The sequence below is a fragment of the Capra hircus genome, unplaced genomic scaffold (genome assembly GCF_001704415.2).
Source record: "Capra hircus breed San Clemente unplaced genomic scaffold, ASM170441v1, whole genome shotgun sequence".
Classification (NCBI taxonomy): domain Eukaryota; kingdom Metazoa; phylum Chordata; class Mammalia; order Artiodactyla; family Bovidae; genus Capra; species Capra hircus.
In genome coordinates, this window is record NW_017189785.1 from 14 (window position 1) to 23,941 (window position 23,928).

The window sequence follows — 23,928 nt, forward strand, 5'->3', positions numbered from 1 at the left end:
ACAAGCCTAAAAGCAACTGGGATGTCTTATACTAACAGACTGCTGGACTACCTTTCCATTATTATTACTGAAATGGCTTTTTAAGAAGAGAAAACAGGGAGAAATTTTGAATTTTTTAAAACTTATCAAAATCCTTCTTAGACTCTGGCCAAGTCACTGACTGCTAAGCTTTCTTTGCCCCTGTGGTTCCCTTAGCTCACAAAACCACCGAAAATGTCTCTACTCGAGAGACACTCTGGCTGTCCCAGTGGACGTTTAGTGTAGCTGTTGGGAATGTTGTCACAAAACAGACCTGAATCCAGATGGCGTCTAGCCGCTGTGTGCCTAGAACAAGTCAATCTCTCTGTTTCCTCTTCCTTCTTCCTGTTGTTGTAAAAACAACATCTAATCATAGCTAACACATCTGTAGTACTTACCTGTATCATTTTTCATTTACTACTTACAACAACCCCTAGAGGGGGGGAAAAAAAAACTATAGATGAAGCAAGTGAGGCATAGAGAGGTTGAATGACTTCCTCAAGGTCACACAGCTGGTAAACTGCAGGGCTCAGATGCTAACACAGGCTGGAGTCGAAGCTCTAAGCACCTCTACAACCTCTCGAATTGAGAGTAATAAATGGGGACACACCTACTAAGGACTGTTTTGAAAACTAAGACAATGTACGAAAAGCCTGATACTTGTCAAGTGTTGGATATCGTGTGTATGTTATAGAAGGTTTTTTCCTTCTGCCCTGAGAAATCTGTAAAGCTTTCCCTAGGGACAGAAAAAAGGTCGCAGGGATGAGAACAGAGGCAAGGGAAGGAAGGGGGCAAGGTGGAACTTGGAAAGGGAGAAAGGGTATTAATAAGGCGGGGGGGGGCGGGGGCTGAATATTCAGAACACAAATAAGGCGGCCTAGGCCTTGAAAGAACGCGGTGTTTTTCAGCTGCAAACAGAAACGTCTTGGCCGAAAATCTGACACTAAACCGGCGCGGCCACAGCCTCAACCCTAGACCAGCCTCCTCAACCCCGCCTCAGCCCCAGGCCCGCTCGGGCCCGGCCGCGGACCGGCTTCCCGTCCGGTCCGCGGGTCCGCCCTACGCCGGGCGGAGCCTGGCCCGCCCCCTGCGCCGGAGCCCGGGAGCCCCAGGCCCGAGCCACGCGATCGGCCGGCCGCCCGGGGCTCGGGCCGCGGACGCACGATGGCGACTTGGCGGCGGGACGGCCGGCTGACGGGCAGCCAGCGGCTGCTATGCGCCGGGCTGGCGGGGGCGCTCAGCCTCAGCCTCACCGCGCCGCTGGAGCTCGCCACCGTACTGGCCCAGGTCGGCGTCGTGCGCGGCCGCGCCCGGGGGCCGTGGGCCGCGGGGCTCCGCGTGTGGCGTGCCGAGGGGCCCCGCGCCCTGTGGAAGGGGAATGCGGTGGCCTGCCTGCGCCTCTTCCCCTGCAGCGCCGTCCAGCTAGCCGCCTACCGCAAGTAAGAGCCGGGCGTGGGCGGGCCCGGGGCCCGGGAGGCCGCCGCCGGGTATCCCGCGGCCCGACGCCGCCGGGGTGCTGGGGATCGGGCCGGCGGTGCGCCCCCGCCTCCTTCCGGATCTCATGGGAGCCCCTTGGGCCAGAAGGCGACCTCTTCGGCCCCCAGAGTGCAGTCCCCACCTTTTCTTCTTCACCTTTTCTGGGGATTTCTGCAGTTTGAGGGGGACGCAGCTGTGGCCCAGAGAGGCTGACGGGGCTGGACGGGCGAGGAGGCGGAAGAGGGTGAAAGGAGATTTTGGGGGGAAGAAGAGAAGAAATCTCCGGATAGATGGCTCCTAACCCCCTTCCCACTGTCCACCAACTTGGAAATTTTGCTCTGGCTGGCGTGGGAGAGAGACCTCTGAAGATACATGTATGGAAGAGGGTCTGTGTGACCAGAACCCCCAGAAGACAGTGCTTGCTAGGGACAGAGGGCCCAATCTACTGTCACCAAAAGGCCGTGGAGTTCAGCTCCCTGCCCTCTCCCCCAAGAAGCTGGCCTTTGGGGTCCTACAGAGGCTGCCCCACCCTCACTGCTCACTGGCCTCCTTTTAACACCTCCCACAAAAAACAGCTGCTTTTTAGAAAAACTTCTAAAGATGTAAATTAGCCTGATAAGTCTTGAAGCTTCCTTAAGAACTCAGAGATATTTGCATTTTAACTGGAAACACAGGCTAAAAGAATGAAGTGGTAGAGATGGGGTTTCAGGTAAAGATGTTTCTGTAGTTGGGGGGATGGTCCCGGGTTCCCCATTCACTGGGAACAGCAGCCAACTCTGAAGCCTGGCCTTGGCTCAGAATTAGAGAAACACAACCCACAGTCTTGACCACTGTAGGTCTGCCTTGCAGACTGACAGTCGAAGGATTTTGCCTTTGGCTCAGGGAGGCTGGAGCTAGAAGTCTCATCCAACAACTGACAAGCCCAGTGGAATCTTCCTTATCACTGATTCCTCGAGGTCAGCGCTTATTTCACTTATCCCTGGGAATAGCGTTGCCTCTCTTAACTCTGGGAAAGGAGGGTAGTGAGATGGTGGGGAATCTCTGTCAAGGCTCTCTTTCCTCCCCAGCCCCCTTGCTCTCAGCAACATCTGGCCTGCAGCCTGTAAACATTTCTCCTCTGAGTTTTAATGACTCAATTTCTCCCCACTTTACTGTATTGTCCACAAAGTATGGAACTCCTCCTTTGGAATGTGTACCAAGGAGAGGGAAGCAGAACTTCAAAGGCTGGTTTAAGTACTGTGGCTTTGCTGCTAACCCTCTCCAATATATACAGACATCCCTCCATATCAGGGAGGGGATTGGTTTCAGGACAACCTCCACCTGCCCCCCACTCCCCAACCCGCCCGTTGCTCAAGTCTCTTCTATGAAATGGAGTAGTATTTGCATGTAACCTGCACAATCCTCCTGGATACTTTAAATCATCTCTTGGTTGGTTATACTACTCAATACAATGTAAATACCATGGAAATAGTTGTAAATATAATGTGAATGCTATGTAAATTGTTGATACTATGCAGCAACGTCAAGGTTTGCTTTTTTGGAACTTCTTGGAATTTTTTTCTGAATATTTTCAATCTGCAGTTCTGGAACCCATGGATACAGAGGGATGACTGTATATCATTGGATTTTTAAGATTTTGAGATATCATTGACATGAAAAATTATCTGTGTTTAAGGTGTACAAGTTGATGCTTTGATATATGTATACACTGTGAAATGATTGCCACAATCAAGCTAATTAACATCCATTACCTCTACCTAGTTACCATTTCGTGTGTGCATGTATGTGTGTGTAAATCGTTGGATATTTACAACACCTGTCTCCTTCCCTGTACCATCCACAGGACAGGAAGTATGCCCACTTTACAGATGCACTGTTGGGCTCAGATTGGCCACACCACTCATCAGTGACAGAGCTGAACTCCACCACCTGGCCTTCCGACTCTAATACCCATGCCCTATTACTTCATACTGCCTTTCTGTCTGCATTCATTAAGTGCCCACTGTATGCATGATGCTGGGGACAACGCAAGGATGAAAGGGGCATGGTTCCTGTGTCCCGGAGCTTCCAGAGCAATAGAATAAAACTAGTGTGCCCATAGCATGTGACTGCCAAGGATAGAGTGCTATAGAAATTCACACCTCTGATGAGGGAGGAGATGTGAAGATGTCGTAGCGGAGAAAAACCATCCAAGTTTGGTCTTGGGAAAATGAGTAGGAGTTTTCTGGCAAAGATGGGGAGAAAGATATTGCAGTTAATGCCATAAGCAAAGGCACAGCAGTGGGAAGGCATGCGGCATGACTGGAGCATAAGGTGTGCCTCTGGCTGTAATGGAAAATACAGCCAGAAAAGCAGGTTGGAATGAGATCTTGGAGGGGCAGATTAGGGAGTTTGGACTTCACTTGGAATGCAAGGGTAACTGTGGGGGATTTTTGATGGGGGAGTGCTGTGATTAAAGCAATTCAACAGGAATTATCACCTGGTAGCTGCAGAGGATATCTAAAGAGGAAGAAGGCTGGGGGCAGCAGGACCAGTTAGGAACCAGTTGCACTAGTCCATGTGGTGGCTGAGAGCATCTGAAATGGGCTGATGACAGTGGGAATGGAGAAAAGGAGATGTGTGAGAGAGGAAGAACACACAGCTACTCAGGCTAGGTTTGCTAATAATGTTCTCCTGAAAGGTTAGTTTCTTTCTGAAAATTAAAAGGAAATATTTCAGTGATAGGCAGCAAAGTGGTTGATCAATCATGATGCCAGGCTTCCTACATTAAGACAATGCCTTGGATCCATCATTATACTGAATTTGCAGAACAGTTAGTTGTGGGTAATGGTACAGCCTATGATTGTGGGTTTGAATAAAAAAGCATAAACATACAGAATTTTCAGAAAATGCAGTGGTTCAGGGCTTCCCTGGTGGCTCAGTTGTAAAGAATCCACCAATGCAGGAGACACAGGTTTGATCCCTGGTCCAGGAACGTCCCACATGCCACAAGTATTGAACCTGTGCTCTAGAGCCTATGCTCTGCAGTGAGAAGCTACCGAAATGAGAACCCCATGCACCCCAGCTAGAGAGTAGCCCCCACTCGCTGCAACTCAGGAAAAGCCCATGCAGCAACAAAGACCCAGCACAGACAAAAATAAATAAAAAATTTAAAAAAGAAAATGCAGTAGTTCAGTGACTTGCTCACAAACACAATTAATGGCAGAGCTGGAGCTTGAAACCGGGTCTTCTGCTTAGTCCAGTGCTCAGCTTAACGTTGTGATGATGACATATCTCCTTACATGGATTTACAATGAAAAGAATCCACTCAGAGTCTGGGAGGAGCTAGGTCCTTGTACTAAACAAATAAAATCTAACACAATGGGTGGCTATCAGATGTAGACCCTCACCCAACTTTATGCTACAACTGTTTGTCTAGCTGTATAAGCATCGTTTTGGGTCCCTGAAACTCTGAAATTGTTCACCACCAACACCATTTCCTTATTGTGTAACCAATTCACGAGCTTGTGTTGGGCTGCCAACTTGTGTTAGGTTGAAGTGTTGGCAGTTCTAACTACATACATCAAGGGTGTGTGTAATCTCCGTGTGCCTGAAATGAAGGGGTTACTGCCGTGCATCAGCTTATCCAGTCTTGCTGGAAAAGCTGCTGTGCAATGTGTGGGAGTGCAAGGAAGAGCAGAAAGGGGAACACTGCTGCCCCAGCCAATCAGACAAGCACTTAAGATGTGAGCATTCAGATGACATCATTGATGGCCTATCAGGGTTGCCCTGCTTTGACTCTGTAAGAGGAACCATCTGTAGTCTTCACCTCTGTATAGTAAGAGTCTGAGAAAAAGGGCTTTCCTTGGTTCTTCTTTTCGATTTTGTATATTTGTCAGCAAAACCCTCTTTATAAAGCAAACTTATAGAAGACAGGGTTCTTCCTAGTTCATCAAGTCATTCAGAGACCCTATTTTCTCTCGGGCCACCCCTATCAGACGTCTCTCTGGCAGGTCCGTTGAACTCTCATGATCTTATGCTGAAAGCTCACACAGTGTATATATTCAGTGACTGGGGAACGAATGCATGCACGAGTGCCCTGGGATGGTGAATAAGGGGGAGGCAATGAGAATGAATGGTATTTCTTCAAACTCCTCCTTCTTCTAGATTATTCCAGCATGCTGCAGACCACCCCTCTAGCCAAGCATTTCCACTTCCTCTGTCTCCCCTCCCTCTGTTAAGGTTCCCCTCCCCCTCGACTGGCCAGGGGAGAGAGGAGGGAGGAAGGACTCAAGAAGGGTGCAGGCAGTGAAACCAAGGCAGACGGCCCACTAGGGAGAACCAGCTTGGTTTACCCGTATCTTTAGAAGGTCGCGCTGTTTCGCTCAAATGACTATTAAGTGAGGCTGACAAAATGAAGTCCAGACTTTCCTACAGCTTGAAGGAGATGGTTTTAATAGATAAGTGTTTACTTGAGAGCAAAGGAGCCAATCTAGAACTCTCTCAGTGGTTTCACCTGAACACTTATTCGGCAGCCAGGGGGCCCTGGCCTGCTGCCAAACTGAAAAAGCAGGAAATACACATCTTCGCTGGAGCTTTGGAAGCCGAAGTATTCAGGATGCTCTCATTTTTAAAAAGATAAAATACTTTAAGCTAGCTCTGTTCACCTTCCTTTTATTCAGATCCTTGTTATACCTCTCCTGCACCCCCTACCCACCCTCTCACAGAAAATCTTATTTTTCCTGGTTTCCAAGTCCTCTTTTATTTTCTCCACATTTCCCAAGAATGAATAAAATTCCTTTGCTTCCTGGCCCGGGAACGTGCACCATGTAAACGTCCTCTTAGAACAATTTCTGCCAACGTAGGCTCTCATGACTGGGGATGTACTGCTTCCAGAAAGAGGAATTGTAACAGAGTGGCTTTCTAGTTTGCCAATAGAAAAGTCCACCCAAAACCATTTGGGACTAAATTGTGAAACTGCAGCAAAACACAAAGAATGGTCCAGCAAACACTCATATACCCACGGTGCAGAATTGACAGCATAAAAGAGAATAAGCTTAAAAGATACAAGAAATAAAAAAGATACTTGAAGTATCTTTTAAGCTAATTGTGACCCCATGGACTGTAGCCCACCACGCTCTTCTGTCCATGGGATTCTCCAGGCAAGAATACTGGGGTGGGTTGCCATTTCCTTCTCCAGGGGATCTTCCCGACCCAGGGGTTGAACCTGGGTCTCCTGCATTAGGGGCAGACTCTTTACCAACTGAGCCACCAGGGAAGACCTAGTACAAGAAATAAAATATTAATGGTAAAGTCCCCTTCATTCTCTTTTTCAGTCCCATCTGCTCTCCACCTTCTTGGGGGTCTGTTTTATACTTTTTTTTACATGTCTATATCTATCCATTATTACTTTACGATATGGTTTTGTAGATGTATTTCTTGATTTAAATGTAGTCAGCCCTCTGTATCTTCAGGTTCTGTATTCACTGATTCAACCAACCACAGGTTGGAAATACTGTATTCAGGGGAAAAAAATTCCAGAAAGTTGCAAAAAGCAAAACTAGAATTTGCCATGCCCCAGCAACTTTTTACATAGCATTTACACTGTATTAAGTATTATAAGTAATCTAGAGATGATTTAAAGTATGCGTGTGTACCTGATACGTTGCTTCAGTTGTGTCCAACTCTTTGTGACCCCGTGGACTGTAGCCCGCCAGGCTCCTCTGTCCATGGGATTCTCCAGTCAAGGATACTGGAATGGGTTGCCATTCCCTTCTCCAGGGTATCTTCCTGAACCAGGGATCAAACCCGGGTCTCCTGCATTGCAGGCAGAGTCTTTACTGTTTGAGCCAGTGGGGAAGCCCCTGACTTAAAGTATACTAGAGGGCAAATAATACACTGTTTTATATGAAGGACTTGAGCATCCACAGATGTTGGTATCTGTTGGGGTTTCTGAAACAGAGAAATGACTGAACCATACACTATAGGTCATTCTGCAACTTGCTTTTTTCACTTAACTTTATGCTTTTGTGATTTATCCATGTAAATACACAGTTCTAAGTGTATTCATTTATGGTATCATTATATGACTTCCACAATTTATCCATTCCTCTACCAGTGGACTTTTAGATTATTCAATTTCACTTACAAACAATGTGTTAATAATAAGTGTCCCCAGCCAGGGGTTGAACCTGCGCCCCCTGCATTGGAAGCTCAGAATCTTAACCACTGGACCACCAGGGAAGTCCCTTGAGTTTTTAAAATATATTGGTTTAATAATTGTAAGAGAAGATGCATGACCCCACCAACTGTCAGAGAAATAACAAATAAAAATAGTAACAAGATACCATTTCTCACCCAACAGACTGGCAAAGATGAAAAAGTCTAACACCAAGTGATGGTGAGAAAGTATGGAAACAGGAATGCTCACCCACTGCTGGGAGAGGTGTACATTGGCAGGTCACTTTGCAGTATCTAGTAAAATTGGAAGAAAGCCTACTTTCATCCCAGCAATTCCATTTCTCAGTGCATATCCTAGAGAAACTCTTGTATATATGAAGACACAAGATGTACTTGGAGACTCCTTCCTGCAGTCAGATGGGGAGTGTGTGGGACTGTCTTCCTGTCAGCTGGGTGAGAAATGATATTTTGTTACTGTTACCTGAGGCAGCCAAAAACAAAAAACCTCAGTTACTGGGAATGCTTAAAGTCATTGTTTCAAGCAATTTCACTGAAGTTGCAACTGAATCAAAGGAGCACATTCCAGTTCAGTATTTATCGAGTACTTCTGTTCATTTACACCCCACAGGCAAGCCGGGATTGATAGTTATGCAAATAAAAGGGGAAAATGCTTAAGATGAAGTAAATCGACTTAGGGTTAGACGTAAATAAGAAGGTTAGATATCTCTTCCTTAGAGCTAACTAGAATTACATAAATATAGTAGAATTGAATGTGTTACTCATTTATCTTAATACATTAGTATAGTAATTTTTGCTTCATAAAGCATTTCCAAACGTGGGGAAATGTTGCAATCAGTAGCGTTGAACACTCCAAAACAATCAATCCATAGCTGATTCCCTTGGGCCTTTCTCCCTGTTTTCTCCCAGGTTTGTCGTGCTGTTCACGGATGACCTGGGCCATATTTCCCAGTGGAGCTCCATCATGGCTGGGAGTCTCGCAGGGATGGTTTCCACCATTGTGACATATCCTACAGACCTCATCAAAACCCGGTTAATTGTGCAGAACATGCTGGAACCATCCTACAGGGGGATCCTCCATGCATTTTCTACTATTTATCAACAGGAAGGGTTCCTGGCCCTTTATCGAGGGGTTTCTCTTACTGTTTTAGGTAAGACGGAACTTGTCACCTTGTCCAAGAAAAGGCTGTGTTCTTGGATCTATACAAATGATTTTTATATCTTTGTTGGTAACCAGTGAAATCTACTTTACTGAGTTCGAGGGATATATATGAATGTATTGTATATCCTTGTAACCTATTAAATTCATTTAACTGAGTTCAAGGTCCGTTCAGTTCAGTTCAGTCACTCAGTCGTGTTCGACGCTTTGTGACCCCACGGACTGCAGGACGCCAGGCCGTCCTGTCTAACACCAACTCCCTGAGTCTATTCAAACTCATGTCCATTGAGCCAGTGATGCCATCCAACCATCTCATCCTCTGTCGTTCCCTTCTCCTCCCGCCTTCAATATTTCCCAGCATCAGGGTCTTTTCCAATGAGTCAGTTCTTCACATCAGATGGCCAAAGTATTGGAGTTTCAGCTTCAACATCAGTCCTTCCAATGAATATTCAGGACTGATTTCCTTTAGGATGGACTGGTTGGATCTCCTTGCAGTCCAAAGGACTCTCAAGAGTCTTCTCCAACACCACAGTTCATAAGCATCAATTCTTCGGTGCTTAGCTTTCTTTATAGTACAACTCTCACATCCATCCATGACTACTGGAAAAAACCATAGCTTTGACTAGATGGACCTGTGTCAGCAAAGTAATGTCTCTGCTGTTTAATATGCTGTCTAGGTTGGTCATAATTTTCTTCCAAGGAGCAAGTATCTTTTAGTTTCATGGCTGCAGTCACCATCTGCAGTGATTTTGGAGTCCAAAAAAATAAAGTCTGTCACTGTTTCCCCATCTATTTGCCATGAAGTGATGGGACCAGATGCCATGATCTTAGTTTTCTGGATGTTGAGCTTTAAGCCAACTTTTTTACTCTCCTCTTTCACTTTCATCAAGAGGCTCTTTAGTTCTTCACTTTCTATCTTAAGGATGGTATCATCTGCATATCTGAGGTTATTGATATTTCTCCTGGAAATCTTGATTCCAGCTTGTGCTTCATCCAGCCCAGAGTTTCTCATGATGTACTCTGCATGTAAGTTAAATAAGCAGGGTGACAATATACAGCCTTGACGTACTCCTTTTCCTATTTGGAACCAGTCTGTTGTTCCATGTCCAATTCTAACAGTTGCTTCCTGACCTGCATACAGATTTCTCAAGAGGCAGGTCAGGTGGTCTGGTATTCCCATCTCTTGAAGAATTTTCCAGTTTATTGTGATCCACACAGTCAAAGGCTTTGGCATAGTCAATAAAGCAGAAATAGATGTTTTTCTGGGACTCACTTGCTTTTTCCGTAATCCAATTGTTGGCAATTTGATCTCTGGTTCCTCTACCTTTTCTAAAACCAGCTTGAACATCTGGAAGTTCAGGGTTCATGTACTGTTGAAGCCTGGGTTGGAGAATTTTGAGCATTACTTTACTAGCGTGTGAAATGAGTGCAATTGTGTGGTAGTTTGAGCATTCTTTGGCATTGCCTTTCTTAGGGATTGGAATGAAAACTGACCTTTTCCAGTCCTGTGGCCACTGCTGCATTTCCCAAATTTGCTGGCATATTGAGTGCAGCACTTTCACAGCATTAACTTTTAGGATTTGAAATAGCTCAACTGGAATGCCATCACCTCCACTAGCTTTGTTTGTAGTGATGCTTCCTAAGGCCCACTTGACCTCACATTCCAGGATGTCTGGCTCTTGGTGAGTGATCACACCATTGTGATTATCTGGGTCATAAAGATCTTTTTTGTATACTTATTCTGTGTATTCTTGCCACCTCTTCTTAATAGCTTCTGCTTCAAAAATGACAGAATGATCTGAGTTCAAGGTCATATGGATTCAATATAGAGTTGATTAGCTTTGTTCTATTCCATAGCCATACACCGCACTCCTAACTTTGGCCTGGGAGGGAGCAGGACAGCCTGCAGGTGGCTCGGCACAAGTTGACAGGCAAACAGTCCCACGCACTCCCCATATGACTGCAGGAAGGAGTCTCCGAGTACATCCATACATGTATGAGCACAACCAGGGTAGCAACTGTAGCTTCTGTGATCTTCAGAACCTTTGCCAGGGCTACACCTGCACAAGTCACCAGGACCCCCAATTGCCAATCCAGTAGACTTTTGCCTTTTATCTGACCTTTGTTGCAGTATTTGATGAGATCCACCACCCTTTATTCTAGAAACCTGTCTTCCATGATCCCACTGTCTCTAGATGTCTTTTCCCACCTCTCTTCGGCTCTTTCTTGTGTGGCTCATCTGATGCTGCCAGCCCTCTACCTATCGCTATTCCCCGGTTCCTTTCTGAGTTTTCTTCTCACTCTTCATTCCCTCCCTGGGTGGCCTCATCTAAGTTAGTGGCTTAAACAAACATTGTTATACTCTAATGACTCCCAATCTCACCTCTATAATAACAATGACTAACATCTATTGCTCTTTATTATGTGCCAGGCACTGTCCTAAACGTTTTGCACACAGCTCCTCATTTAAGCCACATTTTACCGGTGAAATAGATGCTTGCCACATTTTACCGGTGAAACAGATGCTTAGGGAAGCTAAGCAGCTTGCCCAAGACCACATAGATAGAAAGCAGAAGATCTAGCAATACAACCCCAGAGCCATCTCTCTTAGCCACTGACTACCAGTGGTAGAATGAATGCCTGCAGTTGGACACCCCCACCTGATGTTCCCTTGATACATCAGTCAGGACTAAACCTGATGTCCTCATTAGTTGCATGCCTGCTCCCTTCCTGTGTCCCTGTGAACAAGACTGCCTTTCTTTCACCCAGTGGCCTAAGCCAGAAGAAACCTATAATCTCCTCAACTTTGACTCCTCCTCTCACTCCATGCCCACTTCAGCCCCAAGTGCTGTCAATTTCACCTTTTTAAACTCTCAAGTCTGCCTCTTCTCCATCTGCATCTTCTCTGCCCCAGGTCACGCTCTCATCTTTCCTGCAGACACGAGAGGCTCCTACCTGGTCCCAGTCCTGGGTCTCTCCTGCCCTGGTCCACCCTGTACCTTGCTGCCAGGGGTGTGGTGAGCTTTCTAAGTGCAAGTTAATCATTTCATCAACCTCTTCCCACTGCCCTCCTTAAAAGCCTTTGCTGACTCCTGTGAGCTACAGGGAAAAACCCAGATCCTTCTGGCATACTAGCGCCTTCAGACCTGGCCCTGCCGGCTAATCCCTACCTCATCTCCTACCATGCTCTACCTGCAGTCCTGTTTTGGCCATCCAGAAATACTGGCATTTCTTGGAAATACCACTCTCTGTATATGCTGTTCCCTCTGCTTGCTCTGTCAGTGTCTGATGAACTCCTGCTCATTCCTGAAGACCCAGTTGAAAAGTTCTCTCTTCTGTGAAGTCCTTCTTGATTCCCTCAGGCAAAATGGATCCCTCTGATCCTTGTGCACTTTGTATAGCCCTCCTGGCCCCACTACTATGACTCGTTATCTGTCTGTCTCTCCCACTAGACGGTGAGCATCTCCGGGAATTAGCCTGCTCACTCCTCTTTGTATTCCTGGCACCTGGCAAAGGGCCCATCACATAGCATTAGCTCCAAAGATGTTTTCTAAATGAAAATATAGTGTTGGTATGTCATTTTTGTTTTTATTAAATAAATACTACATTTTTCTAAAGATGAGCAACCCAACTAGTGTTAGGCCCTCTTTTAAATCTCATCTTAAGGGAGAAATCTAGTCCCTGTGTAAACTTCAGATTGGTCCAAAATTTTCTGGAAGCTTCAAAGTGCCAACTACTGCACTATTTGCTCACCATCTTTTCCTAGAAAGGTGAGGCTGCTGGGTGGGAGGGGAGTTTGGTGGAGAGTGGATACATGTATATGTATGGTTGAGTCCCTTCACTGATCACCTGAAATTACCACATCGTTAATCAGCTATACCCCAATACAAAATAAAAAGTTAAAAAGAAAACTAATAAGGACCTACTGGATAGCACAGGGAACTGTCCTCAGTACTCTGTAATGTCCTATATGGAAAAAGAGTCTAAAGAAGAGTGAATATATGTATATGTATAACTAATTTACTTTGCTATATGGCAGAAGCTAACACAACATTGTAAATCAACTCTACTCCAATATAAATTTTTTCAAAAAAAAGAAAGGTGAGACTGCCACACAGTGCAGGGTGCCCACTGGGCCCTGATATGGCCACGTCATTCCCAGAAGCAAGGTCAAGTAACCTCCCTCCCTCACCACTACGATCTCACTCTTCAGTTTTCACAGAATGTTATACCTTCTCAGCTGGAGATCAGTATCCCCTAAACTCCAAAGCTTGATTAAGTACCTCCCACTAACTTTTTATTTAGGAGTGATTTTTTTCCCCCAACACTCTATTTTTTTTTTATTTCAAACACCCCAAAATGTTAAGAGAATTGGAAATACCCTGGATAAACAAGGTCCTACTGTATAGCACAGGAAACTCTCTTCAATATCCTGTAATAAATGATAACAAATAAATATGAAAAAGACTATATAACTGAATCACTTTGCTGTACATCACTTTACTGTGCTGAAGCTAACACAACATTATAAATCAACTATACATAAATAAATTTTTTAAAAAAGAATTGGAAATACCCATATACCCAGCATATACCAGGTCCTTCAATGAATGTTTTGGTTTATCATTTATCTGTCCATCCCTCTAGCCATTTATCAGTCATGTATTTTTTGATGATTTTCATGTAAATTGCAAACATCGATACACTTCACCCCTCAGCCTTTCAGCATGCATATTATTAACTAGAGTTCGATATTTGTTTATGATTCTTTTAAAAGTGAAATGGACATAGAATACACAAACCTGCAGGGAATCATTCGATGCATTGTGATCAATGACACAAACCCGATCAAAATATACCACGTTACCATTACCCAAGAAAGTGCCTCCTGCTTCTGTTGGAGTGATTTTTCACAAGCGCAGAGCTGGTCCTGTTGCTTTCCCCAGGGTTCCCTACTGGCATTTATGTTCTCAATCCAGTGTCTCCTGAGCCATCACAGCCTCCCTGGCCTTGTTTTTCAGGTGCTCTCCCTTTCTCTGCTGGCTCCCTTCTAGTTTACATGAACCTGGAGAAAATCTGGAATGGACCCCGGGATCGGTTCTCTCTCCTCCAGAACTTTGCCAATGTCTGCCTGGCTGCCGCAGTGACCCAGACCCTCTCCTTCCCCTTTGACACAGTGAAGAGGAAGATGCAGGTGAGGAGTTGTGTTTGGGCAGACCTTGCCTTGTTTGTGGGTGGGTAACAACAGCAAAGAACACAGAACCTGAGTGAGACCAGGATCCAAAATGCTCATGACTGCTCAAACAAACCTTCTGCAAAGCCCCACTCCGCAGCATTTCTGCTGTAACTTCAGGGCAATGGGCATGGGCCCACGCCACCTCCCCATTCCCACCCTTTGCTCTCTTAGGTCTACAGAGAAGTGGACCTACAGGTGAGGTCCACTTTTCTTCCCTCACTTTATAGCTGCACTGCCTGTCACATCAAGGTGGCTTCCACAGTGAGGACAGGTCACTCTGGCCTTAATAGCCTGTCCTTACTTCAGTGAAACAGCCTGGAAAGAACCAAACTAAGCCAGGAACCGTCACTAACAAGGGGCCAGTAGTCCCTGACTCCCCTGCTGAAGAAGTAACTGCATTTGAAATGAGTCAGTGTGTTAGTGGGCTTGGCCCTGCATTTTCCTAATAGTGACCTAGGAAAACTCAGTTTCTCTACAGACCACAGAGGCAAAAGCCTGATAGCCAAGGTCTCATAGTGAGGAACTGAGCCTAGAATCAGCCAATTCTGATCAAAGAAAACTCAAAATGGTCCAAGTAAGGATGAGGATTACAGGCAGGTTCACACCAAATGGGGCTTTGCATCTGCCCTGAACCATCCTCATTCTCTGCTAGCCTCCCCTCAGATTCCACATCAAAAGGCTTACCTGCCTTCCTGGACTTTTCTGGGCAAATCTGGATTTATACAGTTGATGTATCCTGAAGAGCTGCTCAGATATTCATTTGGGGCCAGTTGAATCCAATTTGAAATGATCAGCCCCAGCTGAGTTTGTTTTTCCTCATGTCTGTAACTTCTCCCTCTATTGTCTCAGCGGCCCCCGGCTTTCCCATGTGCCTTTTTTGGCTGAGCCAGGCCTCACTTTCCTCAGCACCAAAAAGCCTGCAAGTATTTATCTCAACCTATAAAGAAAAGCTGCCTTCAGGACAACATACATCACAGTTACACCCAATTCTGCTGCTCCGGCCCATCAAACTTTTCATCTCTCTGGATTGTGTTCCTTTCCTGTCCTTTGTCCAAACAAATTTTTGAAATTGTCACATTATTGTAATTGTCATGTCGATGCAAGCTGAGAGCCTGCCTAATGTATGTTTATTGATAAAAACTGTTATCCCTCATTTTAAGAATAATACATACACTTCAAAATGGTTAAAATGGTCAAGTTTTCTGTTATGTGTGTTTTACCACAGTAAAAAAAAAAAGGAATGCACATAGATTATAGAAAACTTGGGAAATACAGAAAAGCATGACAAAGAAAAGAATTACCTATAAGCCCAATAGCTATGCGTTATGTGATTAAGTTTTACTTCTGTGCATTCATATGTATATGCAGATGTGTATGCATAAATATATATGTATCTGGAAAGTTATTTTTTCATAAAATTGCATTCCTACTGTATGTAAAAATTATATAATAAATGAAAAATTATCTGCTTTTATCACTTATTATTGAATGGATATTGTCTCAGGCCATCAGGTATTAAGAACATCTTTTCTAATTATCACATAATATTCTACCATTTGGATATGCCATAATTATTTTCCATTTTAATATTTTTTTAACTAGAGGATAATTGCTTTACAATGTTGTGTTAGTTTCTGCTGTACAACATCGTGAATGAATCATAAATATATATATATTTGTGTATATATATCCCCTCCGTCTTGAGCCTCCCCCGCATCCTGCACCTTTTAAGTTGTCACAGAGCGCCAGGCTGGGCTCCCTGTGTTACACAGCAGCTTCCCACTAGCTGGCTGTCTTCCACATGATAGTGTATATATGGCAGTGCCACTTTCTCAATTCGTCCCGCCCTCTCCTTCCCCTGCTGCGTCCACGAGTCTCCTCTCTACATCTGTATCTTCATTCCTTCCCTGCAGTTGGGTTCATCAGTGTCATCTTTCTAGATTCCATATATATGCTTTAATATACAAGATTTGTTTTTCCCTTTTTGACTTACTTCACTCTGTAGGACAGGCTCTTGGTTCATCCATCTCACTACCACTGACTCAAATTCATTCCTTTTCCTTTTTAAGACTGAGTAATATAATATTCCATTGTATATATATGTAGCACAACTTCTTTTGGGTGTGCCATAATTTAAAAAAAAAACAGATTTATTCTCTCAAAGTTTTGGAGCCTAGAAGTTTACTACCAAGATGTTGGCAGGGCCATGCCCTTTCGAAGGCTCTAGGAGAGGAATCTTCCTTGTCTCTCTCAGCTTCTGGTAGCCCTAAGTGTTCCTTGGTTTGTGGCAGTATAATTTCAATTTCTGCTTCCATTGTACCATAAATAACAATTTCTCCATGTTTAAATGTTTAGGCTGTTTCTAATTCTTCAGTACGATAATACTGCAGTGAAAGCCCTTGTATTTTTTTTCACATCTATAATGACACTGTTTAGCTGTATTCCTAGAAATACAGGCCACAAAATAAAAATAAGTCTAAGGTCTTAATGAAGTTTGCACCCCAGAAAGGCTGTTAGTTGACACCTGCAACAGCAGTGAGTAGGGTGGTTTCACTTTCTGAATCCTTGTGAACCTAATAGCTGAAAAATGTTGCCATGTTGCTTTAATTTGAATTTCACTGATTACAAGCAAATTGCATGTTTTTCATATATAAATTTGTCATTAGTATTTCTTTGTAAACTTTCCGTCTGTACCCATTGCCTGTTTTTCTAGACTATTTAGCTTTTCTTTTCACTAATTGGGAAGAAGTCTTTATATCTTAAAGATATTAACCCTTTGTCGTTTACTGCATCCATTTGACATTTGGCTTCTAATGCTATTTATGCTGTTATTGTACATATTTTACAATTTTTATGCAATTTTATATATATATGTTACTATTCTGGGTTTTTTAACTTTGCTCTTCTGTGTAAAAGACCTACCCCATCCCACAATCATACGACTATTCACTGATATATTTCTTTAAATACTTTATTGTAATTGTTACACTTCTCACTTTAATGTATTTAGAATTTACCTGTGGTGTGATGTGAGGTAATCACCTGACTTTAAAAAATAATAATAATTTACCAATTGTTTAAGCACCATTTTTGAAATAATCTCTTTTCCCACTACTTTGTTCTATGACTTTTGGCCCAGCAATGGCACCCCACTCCAGTACTCTTGCCTGGGAAATCCCATGCACGGAGGAGCCTCGTAAGCTACAGTCCATGGTGTTGCTAGAGTCAGACACACTGAGCGACTTCACTTTCACTTTTCACTTTCATGCATTGGAGAAGGAAATGGCAACCCACTCCAGTGTTCTTGCCTGGAGAATCCCAGGGACGGGGGAGCCTGATGGGCTTCTGTCTCTGGGGTCGCACAGAGTCGGACACGACTGAAGTGACTTAGCAGCAGCAGCAGATGTATATATGTCATAGGGTCTGTCTCAGGGCTGTGTGTCCTGAACACAGTCGGCCTGTCCTCGTGCCAGTGCCACTCTATTGCAATTCCTAAAGCTTTATAAGAGCCTTTTATGTCTGGCAAGGCATCTACCCCCTCAACACTCTTCAGTCTTCCCTTGATTATTCTCAGTCATTTGCTGTTTCTGATGAACTTTAGTACTGCCTTGTGATTATGACTGGACTTATGTTAAACTTATATACTTGGAATAATTTACATAAAATATTCTGTCTTTATTGAGGAATACAGTATATCTCCCCTTTAGTTTCAGTCTTCTTTTTTTAACACTGAACCATATGGCACTGCCAACAGCCTTTTTTTGACATACCCAAAGGGCAACTTCATATGGTCAATTCTTAGAAAAGTTGATTTCTTCATATGATAATTATTCAGTTCAGTCTCTCAGTTGTGTCTGACTCTTTGCAACCCCATGAACAGCAGCACACCAGGCTTCCCTGTCCATCACCAACTCCTGGAGCTTGCTCAAACTCATGTCCTTGAGTCAGTGATGTCATCCAACATCTCATCCTCTGTTCCCTTCTCCTCCTGCCTTCAATCTTTCCCAGCATCGGGGTCTTTTCCAATGAGTCCGTTCTTCACATCAGGTGGCCAAAGTATATCTTTGTAAAAAAGATAGCTTCTTTAAAAAATCCAGAGTGAAGTTGAGTGGGAAAGAAATATGATATACTACAAGCTTTTTATTCATTTAATATCCTGGCCCTCAGAATTTCTTTTCCTTTAAGGAGTGAAAATGGGCTCTCGCTGGTTGGCCATCAAAAGATGGATGAGACTAAGGCTGCTTATATCACTGGCTTCCATGCTTTGAGATCACTTTTTGAAATAGTAAAGCCAGAGGCATCTACCCAGCACCTTCTGGAACCTCTTACAATTTAGTGTTCCTTATGCAGAGTTCAAGGTTTCATGACCTCACTTCCTCCCTAGAGCAAGCCTTCCCAAACCCAGGACCTAGAGGTTAGGATGTGTGTGCTCAGTCACTCAGTTGTGTCTGATTCTTTGAGACCCCATGGACTGTAGCCCTCCAGGCTCCTCTGTCCATGGAATTATCCAGGTAAGAATACTAGAGTGGGGTGCCATTCCCTTCTCCAGGAGATCTTCCTGACCCAGGGATTGAACCCACGTCTCATGTCTCCTGCATTGCCATGCAGATTCTTTACCACTAGTACCACCTGGGAAGCCCAGGGTTTGGGGCGGTCAGTGGAAAGGGGTTAGATTCTAGGACCAACTCCAGTGTGTGGGTTTTTTCCCCGCATACCAAGCAAGTCTCCAGTGGCACATGGGAGTCCTACAATTCCACTCAGTTCAGACACTCTCAGAGACAGCATCAGATTCCTTGGCTTAAGGGCTCAGTCCCACCAGACTGCCCCCTACTTCAGATGCCGATCTCAAGTCTAGGTTGTCACCCGAGCTTCTGAAGTATAAATTAGAGGTTCACACAGCCTTGAATCTGATTAACTTGCTAGAGTGGCTCACAGAACTCAGGAAACTAGTTTATTCACTGGATTACTGGCAACCAGACTCCATCCATTTCGACACTTTTCAAAAGTCACTGTATTAACATAAACTCAGGTGTGACTGAAAGGGGTTTGTTATGAATAACAAGGCACCTTTATTGCTCTCATCACTTAGGAAATGTCAAGTTAATATTATAGGAGCTCTGTGCCAGAAATGGGGACGAAGATCAAGTATATATTTATTATAAGTCACAGTATCGCAAAGGGTTTCAGATGAAATTCAATGAATAGAGGTTTCAGTCTTCTCTGTAAACTTTTAGCATTCCTTTCTTTACCCAAGAGCTAGAACAGTGACCTCTTATGGGGAAATCCAGCCACCACCACCATTCTACTCTAGAATATATATTTACCACAACAATTTACTATATAGAGGAAATGGGTTGTTGTCATTTAGTCCCTAAGTCATGTCTGACTCTTTGCGACCCCATGTACTGTGGCCCGCCAGGCTCCTCTGTCCATGGGATTTTCCAGGCAAGAAGTGGTTTTGCCATTTCCTTCTCCAGGAGATCTTCCCAACCTAGGGATTGAACCGTCATGTCCTGTATTGTCAGGTGGATTCTTTACCATGAGCCACCAGGGAAGCCCAGAACTGGGTATTTGGAGGAAATTTTGATTATCTTTTCCCTTCAATAGAAACCTTCTTCATAATGCATACACAGAGCTCCAACAAGAAGCTTTAAAATAGTGCAAAGTCATGATGGTTGTAAGAAAAAAATTCAAAGAGGCAATTACTTGGTTTTCATAAAATATGATTAACATCCAGTTATGGATGACAACATAAATGTCATCCAAAGATTCAGGAAGTGAATTCTTAGGGTTGCGGTCAAAATGTTATTTTACAGCAGTTAATAAGCAATAATGGGGCTTCCCTGACTGCCTACAGTGCAGGAGACACGGATTCAATTCCTGGATCTGGAAGATCCCCCGGAGAAGGAAGTGATAACCCACTCTAGTATTCTTGCCTGGGAAATCCCATGGACTGTAGGTGGGCTACAGTCCATGGAATTTTAAGAGTCTGACACGACTTAGCGACTAACCAACGACAACAATAAACAATAGTACCCCATCCAACCTACATTATTTTTAAAATTAATCTTTATTTTAATTGGAAGCTAATTACAGTATTGTAGTGGTTTCTGCCATACATTGACATGAATCAGCCATGGGTGTACATGTGTCCCCCATCCTGAACCCCCCTCCCACCTCCCCCCCAATCCCATCCCTCAGGGTCCTCCCAGTGCACCGGCCCTGAGCGCCCTGTCTCATGCATTGAACCTGGACTGGCAATCTATTTCATATATGGTAATACACATGTTATTGTTTTCAATGCTATTCTCTCAAATCATCCCACCCTCGCATTCTCCCACACAATCCATTCTGTTCTTTATATCTGTGTCTCTTTTGCTGTCTTGTGTATAGAGTCATCATTACCATCTTTCTAAATTCCACATATGACAACCTACTTTAAAAAAAATTAACCTCCTGAGGCAGAACTGCAGGCTGCTTTTAAATGCAAATATGCATTGCTTTCTCTGGCCATTAGATGTCGCTGCAGTAACGGAGCGTATCTGAGCACTACCTGAAGGTATGGAAGCCTTGCAGCTGGTGATCATTGTCCAGTTTACAACCTCCTAATCCCAGCTCAAAATACATCTTCAGTTGGAAGGATAAGGAACCTAGAAACAACAGGCTAGCACTAAATTCTATTGTGGTTGTTTGTTCCTGCAAAGTACTCAATCCAACTCCTCCAAGAAGAGAGTGTTCCTGAGTCTCCCTCCACCTCCCCCTGGGGAGCAGGCAAGGTTTGCCAGCTGAATGTATAAGGAGAGAGCTTTGCAGGGCAGCCAGGCTTCTCTGACCTGAGCACACTTAATGGTAACATTTCCATTCCATTGGCTTTCCTCCTTACACTTGTCCATCAGGAAGCAAATCAACATCAGGTGTGCATTAGATAACCAGCTGGATAGGAAATTTCCTCACCCCCACACTGACTGGCCACTTTGTCTGAAGGTCTCGTTCTTCTAATATATATGCTTTATCCAGACACACACATACACACACAATCTGTCCATTTAATGCCACTTCGGGTTGGAACTCTTTTGAGCACTAATGACAGTAATCAGAAGTCTTGTTTAACCAGCTGAGCCCTTCCTTCACCGTGCTTACACTCACTTTATTCCTTTTTCTTTCTCTTACCCTGGCTCCTGGCTGGCATGCTAGAGACTGGAGAGGTAAATAAAATTATGCATGTGCATGTTCTGCTGGGATCGCTGCTGGTGGGAAGGGGGTGAGTCAGCTCTGTGCACACATACGATGAGGTGCCCGTCGCCTCGTATGCCCTTGTGGCCCCCAAGACCACCGTGCCTGAAATGCCCTTGGCCACACTTCAGCACATTTCAACTCAAGCTCTTCCAGGTACACCCAGCCTTGCCACCTTTGTCTGTCCCACACCTAACCCAGAGCTTGGGACTGAAGGGGCTGGCAGCACTTAGTGTATTGAGAGAACAAGTAGAAGGGAAACAAGTAGATGGAGATTGATTTGCCTCCATGAGGACCAGGGAGTCCTGAGCAAATGGTTCTCTGAACAGTTCATGTGGAAAAAAAGAGAGAGAGAAGCTGCCCGGAAAATCTAGGGAGCAGCTGAGAAGGTGGAGCTTTGGAACATGGTGGGCCTTCTGAGAGGATCAGGAGGAAGGCGCCAGCCACAAGCTGGGTCCCCCACAATTCTGCCTGACCTCCCCCTCTCCCTGCAGTCCATATTAGGTGTCTCCGTTTCATCAAACATAAAACCAAGTGTTAGCCTGTCACTTTTTACACAGGGGACTTTGACCTCATCAGGGCTCACAAGGCAAGCAGGATTAGGCCCGGTCAGCATTTGAACTAAAAGCACATAAGATGAAGGACAAAGGTGGTATCCAAGTGGCACGGCTGACTGAGCAGAATATGCACAGTCTCTGGGTCAAGAGAGTCCCCAGCTGTTCAAACCGAGATGCTGAACTGAGCCCAGAGCTTCATCCATTCCCTCCAGGGTGCCTCTCCCCTCTCTGGGTTCCTCATGTTCATAACCCACATCCTCTGCCCTGAGCCATATTTCCCCAGCCCTGCTCCCGCACTTCTCATCGCTTGCTGGACACTGCCGTTTGGCCACCACCTCTCCAGGGTCACCTTGAAGTATGTATCAAACTGACCTCTCCCTCCCCTGAAACTGTCTTCCCAGGGTTGTCCATTTCAGTGCAGTCATTCCCCTCTTACCCAGGCTGCAGACCCAGAAGTTGTCTCTCTTCCCCCTCCCCCAGTCAGCCTTGAACCCAGTTGGGTCTTCATTCCTAACACTCCCATGTTGGTCTTTGTCACTGTCCCTTCCCTCCTCTAGGACCTTATCAGCTCATACGTCGACTACTGCAGTTGATCTCAGGATTCATTCTAAAAATGCTCATAAGCACTGGGCACTGATGTACCAACCAGGCACTGTGCTACATGCTGTATGCTCATTATCTCATTTTAATCCTGGCAACAGAGCTGCCCGATTGGTACTGTTCCTATCAAGCCCATTTTACAGAGGAGAAAAGTGAGACACTAAGAGGTTCCATAGCCCACCCAAGTCCGCACACTCAGTAACTGAGTAACTTGCATCACCAGAGTCAATATTCATTTCTGCCTCCTCCAGCCCAGCCTATGGGCTTCTGGATTTTCTTAAGATCTGCCTGTGTCGTGTCCTTCATTGCCCTGAGAGAATAAAAGCTGGGCCCCTTGGGCCGGCAGGCTGCCCTTACCAACTTTGCCACCCTCGTTGCACCGAGGCCCCCTCTATCAGGAGTTGCACAATCAGATGCTGGCAGGAACTTGGAAGTAATGGAAAAAAGAGAAAGTAGGGAAACCTGGATAGTATAAGTAACACTCACCTCCAAAAGAATAAGCTTGCAAATGCACTCTGAGCCATCCTGGCTTTCAGAAGCATTCTGGAGAGCTAACTGCACTGTGCTTACAAAATGTGATCAGCATCTAAATACGAATCTCAGCATGAAACAAAGTGACCAGGGGAGGCTGCAGTGAGTTCCCCTTCTCCAAACGGTAGATGCCTTTTAGAAATGTGGGCCCCTTTTTCAAGGGAGCCTAAAATCCAGGTTTTCCTGTGAGATCCCCCAATCTTTCAACGTTGCCAAATACAAGTTGTCAGATTTTGCCTGAGCGAAACAAAACAGGACTTTTTTTTTAACCTCTGCCTGTTCCAGCCTCCAGTTCAATCAAAATTATCTCCTTAGCCCCTCTCCTCCATCGCCCTGAAGAATAAGTGTATTTCACATTCCTAATCACCTCTGCCTGGAGCATCCACCTCCATCTCACTTGAGATGTGCCTCGTGGTGGCTGGCTCTTATCAAGTTGTTGTTTAGCTAATTCATGTCCAACTCTTTTGTGACCCTATGGGCTGTAGCCCACCAGGTTCTTCTGTCCTTGGGATTTTCCAGGCAAGAATACTAGAGTGGGTTGCCATTTCCTACTCCAGGTGATATTCCCAACCCAGGGATCAAATCTGCATCTCCTGCTTTGGCAGGTGGATTCTTTACTGCTGAGTCACCTGGGAAGCTCTCTTTTGACTTACAACAGCACATATATGTTGATCTCATTTGATAAATGAGTTCACTTTTCCTACCCCTCAAACAGCGGTCCTATTGTGATGGATCAAGACATCCATCTTGTGTTTTGCCTCTGTAAAACCACAAATAAGGGTGTTCCAAACCACTTCAGAGGGCATTTGGGGGTAGGAGAATCCAAGTTAACTAAAAGTGCGTTCTGTCAATAACTATAGATGCTGTCTTCACTGTTACTACCCCCACCCCCAAGGGCATATTTTGTTCCAGAAGCTTTGTGGTTAAACAGCCCCTTTTAG

The 23,928-nt window shown here is 44.7% G+C and overlaps 1 protein-coding gene across 1 annotated transcript in view; it reads left to right on the forward strand.

The window, feature by feature from the left end:
* The first annotated feature begins 1,116 nt into the window (after positions 1–1,116).
* SLC25A43 (solute carrier family 25 member 43) overlaps positions 1,117–23,928 on the forward strand; it is a 42,658-nt gene continuing 19,846 nt past the window's right edge. The window contains exons 1-3 of the mRNA XM_018044744.1: positions 1,117–1,457; positions 8,581–8,822; positions 13,852–14,024. Coding sequence (XP_017900233.1) covers positions 1,183–1,457; positions 8,581–8,822; positions 13,852–14,024 — 690 coding nt within the window. The 5' untranslated portion in view covers positions 1,117–1,182. The remainder of the gene's footprint in view (positions 1,458–8,580; positions 8,823–13,851; positions 14,025–23,928) is intronic.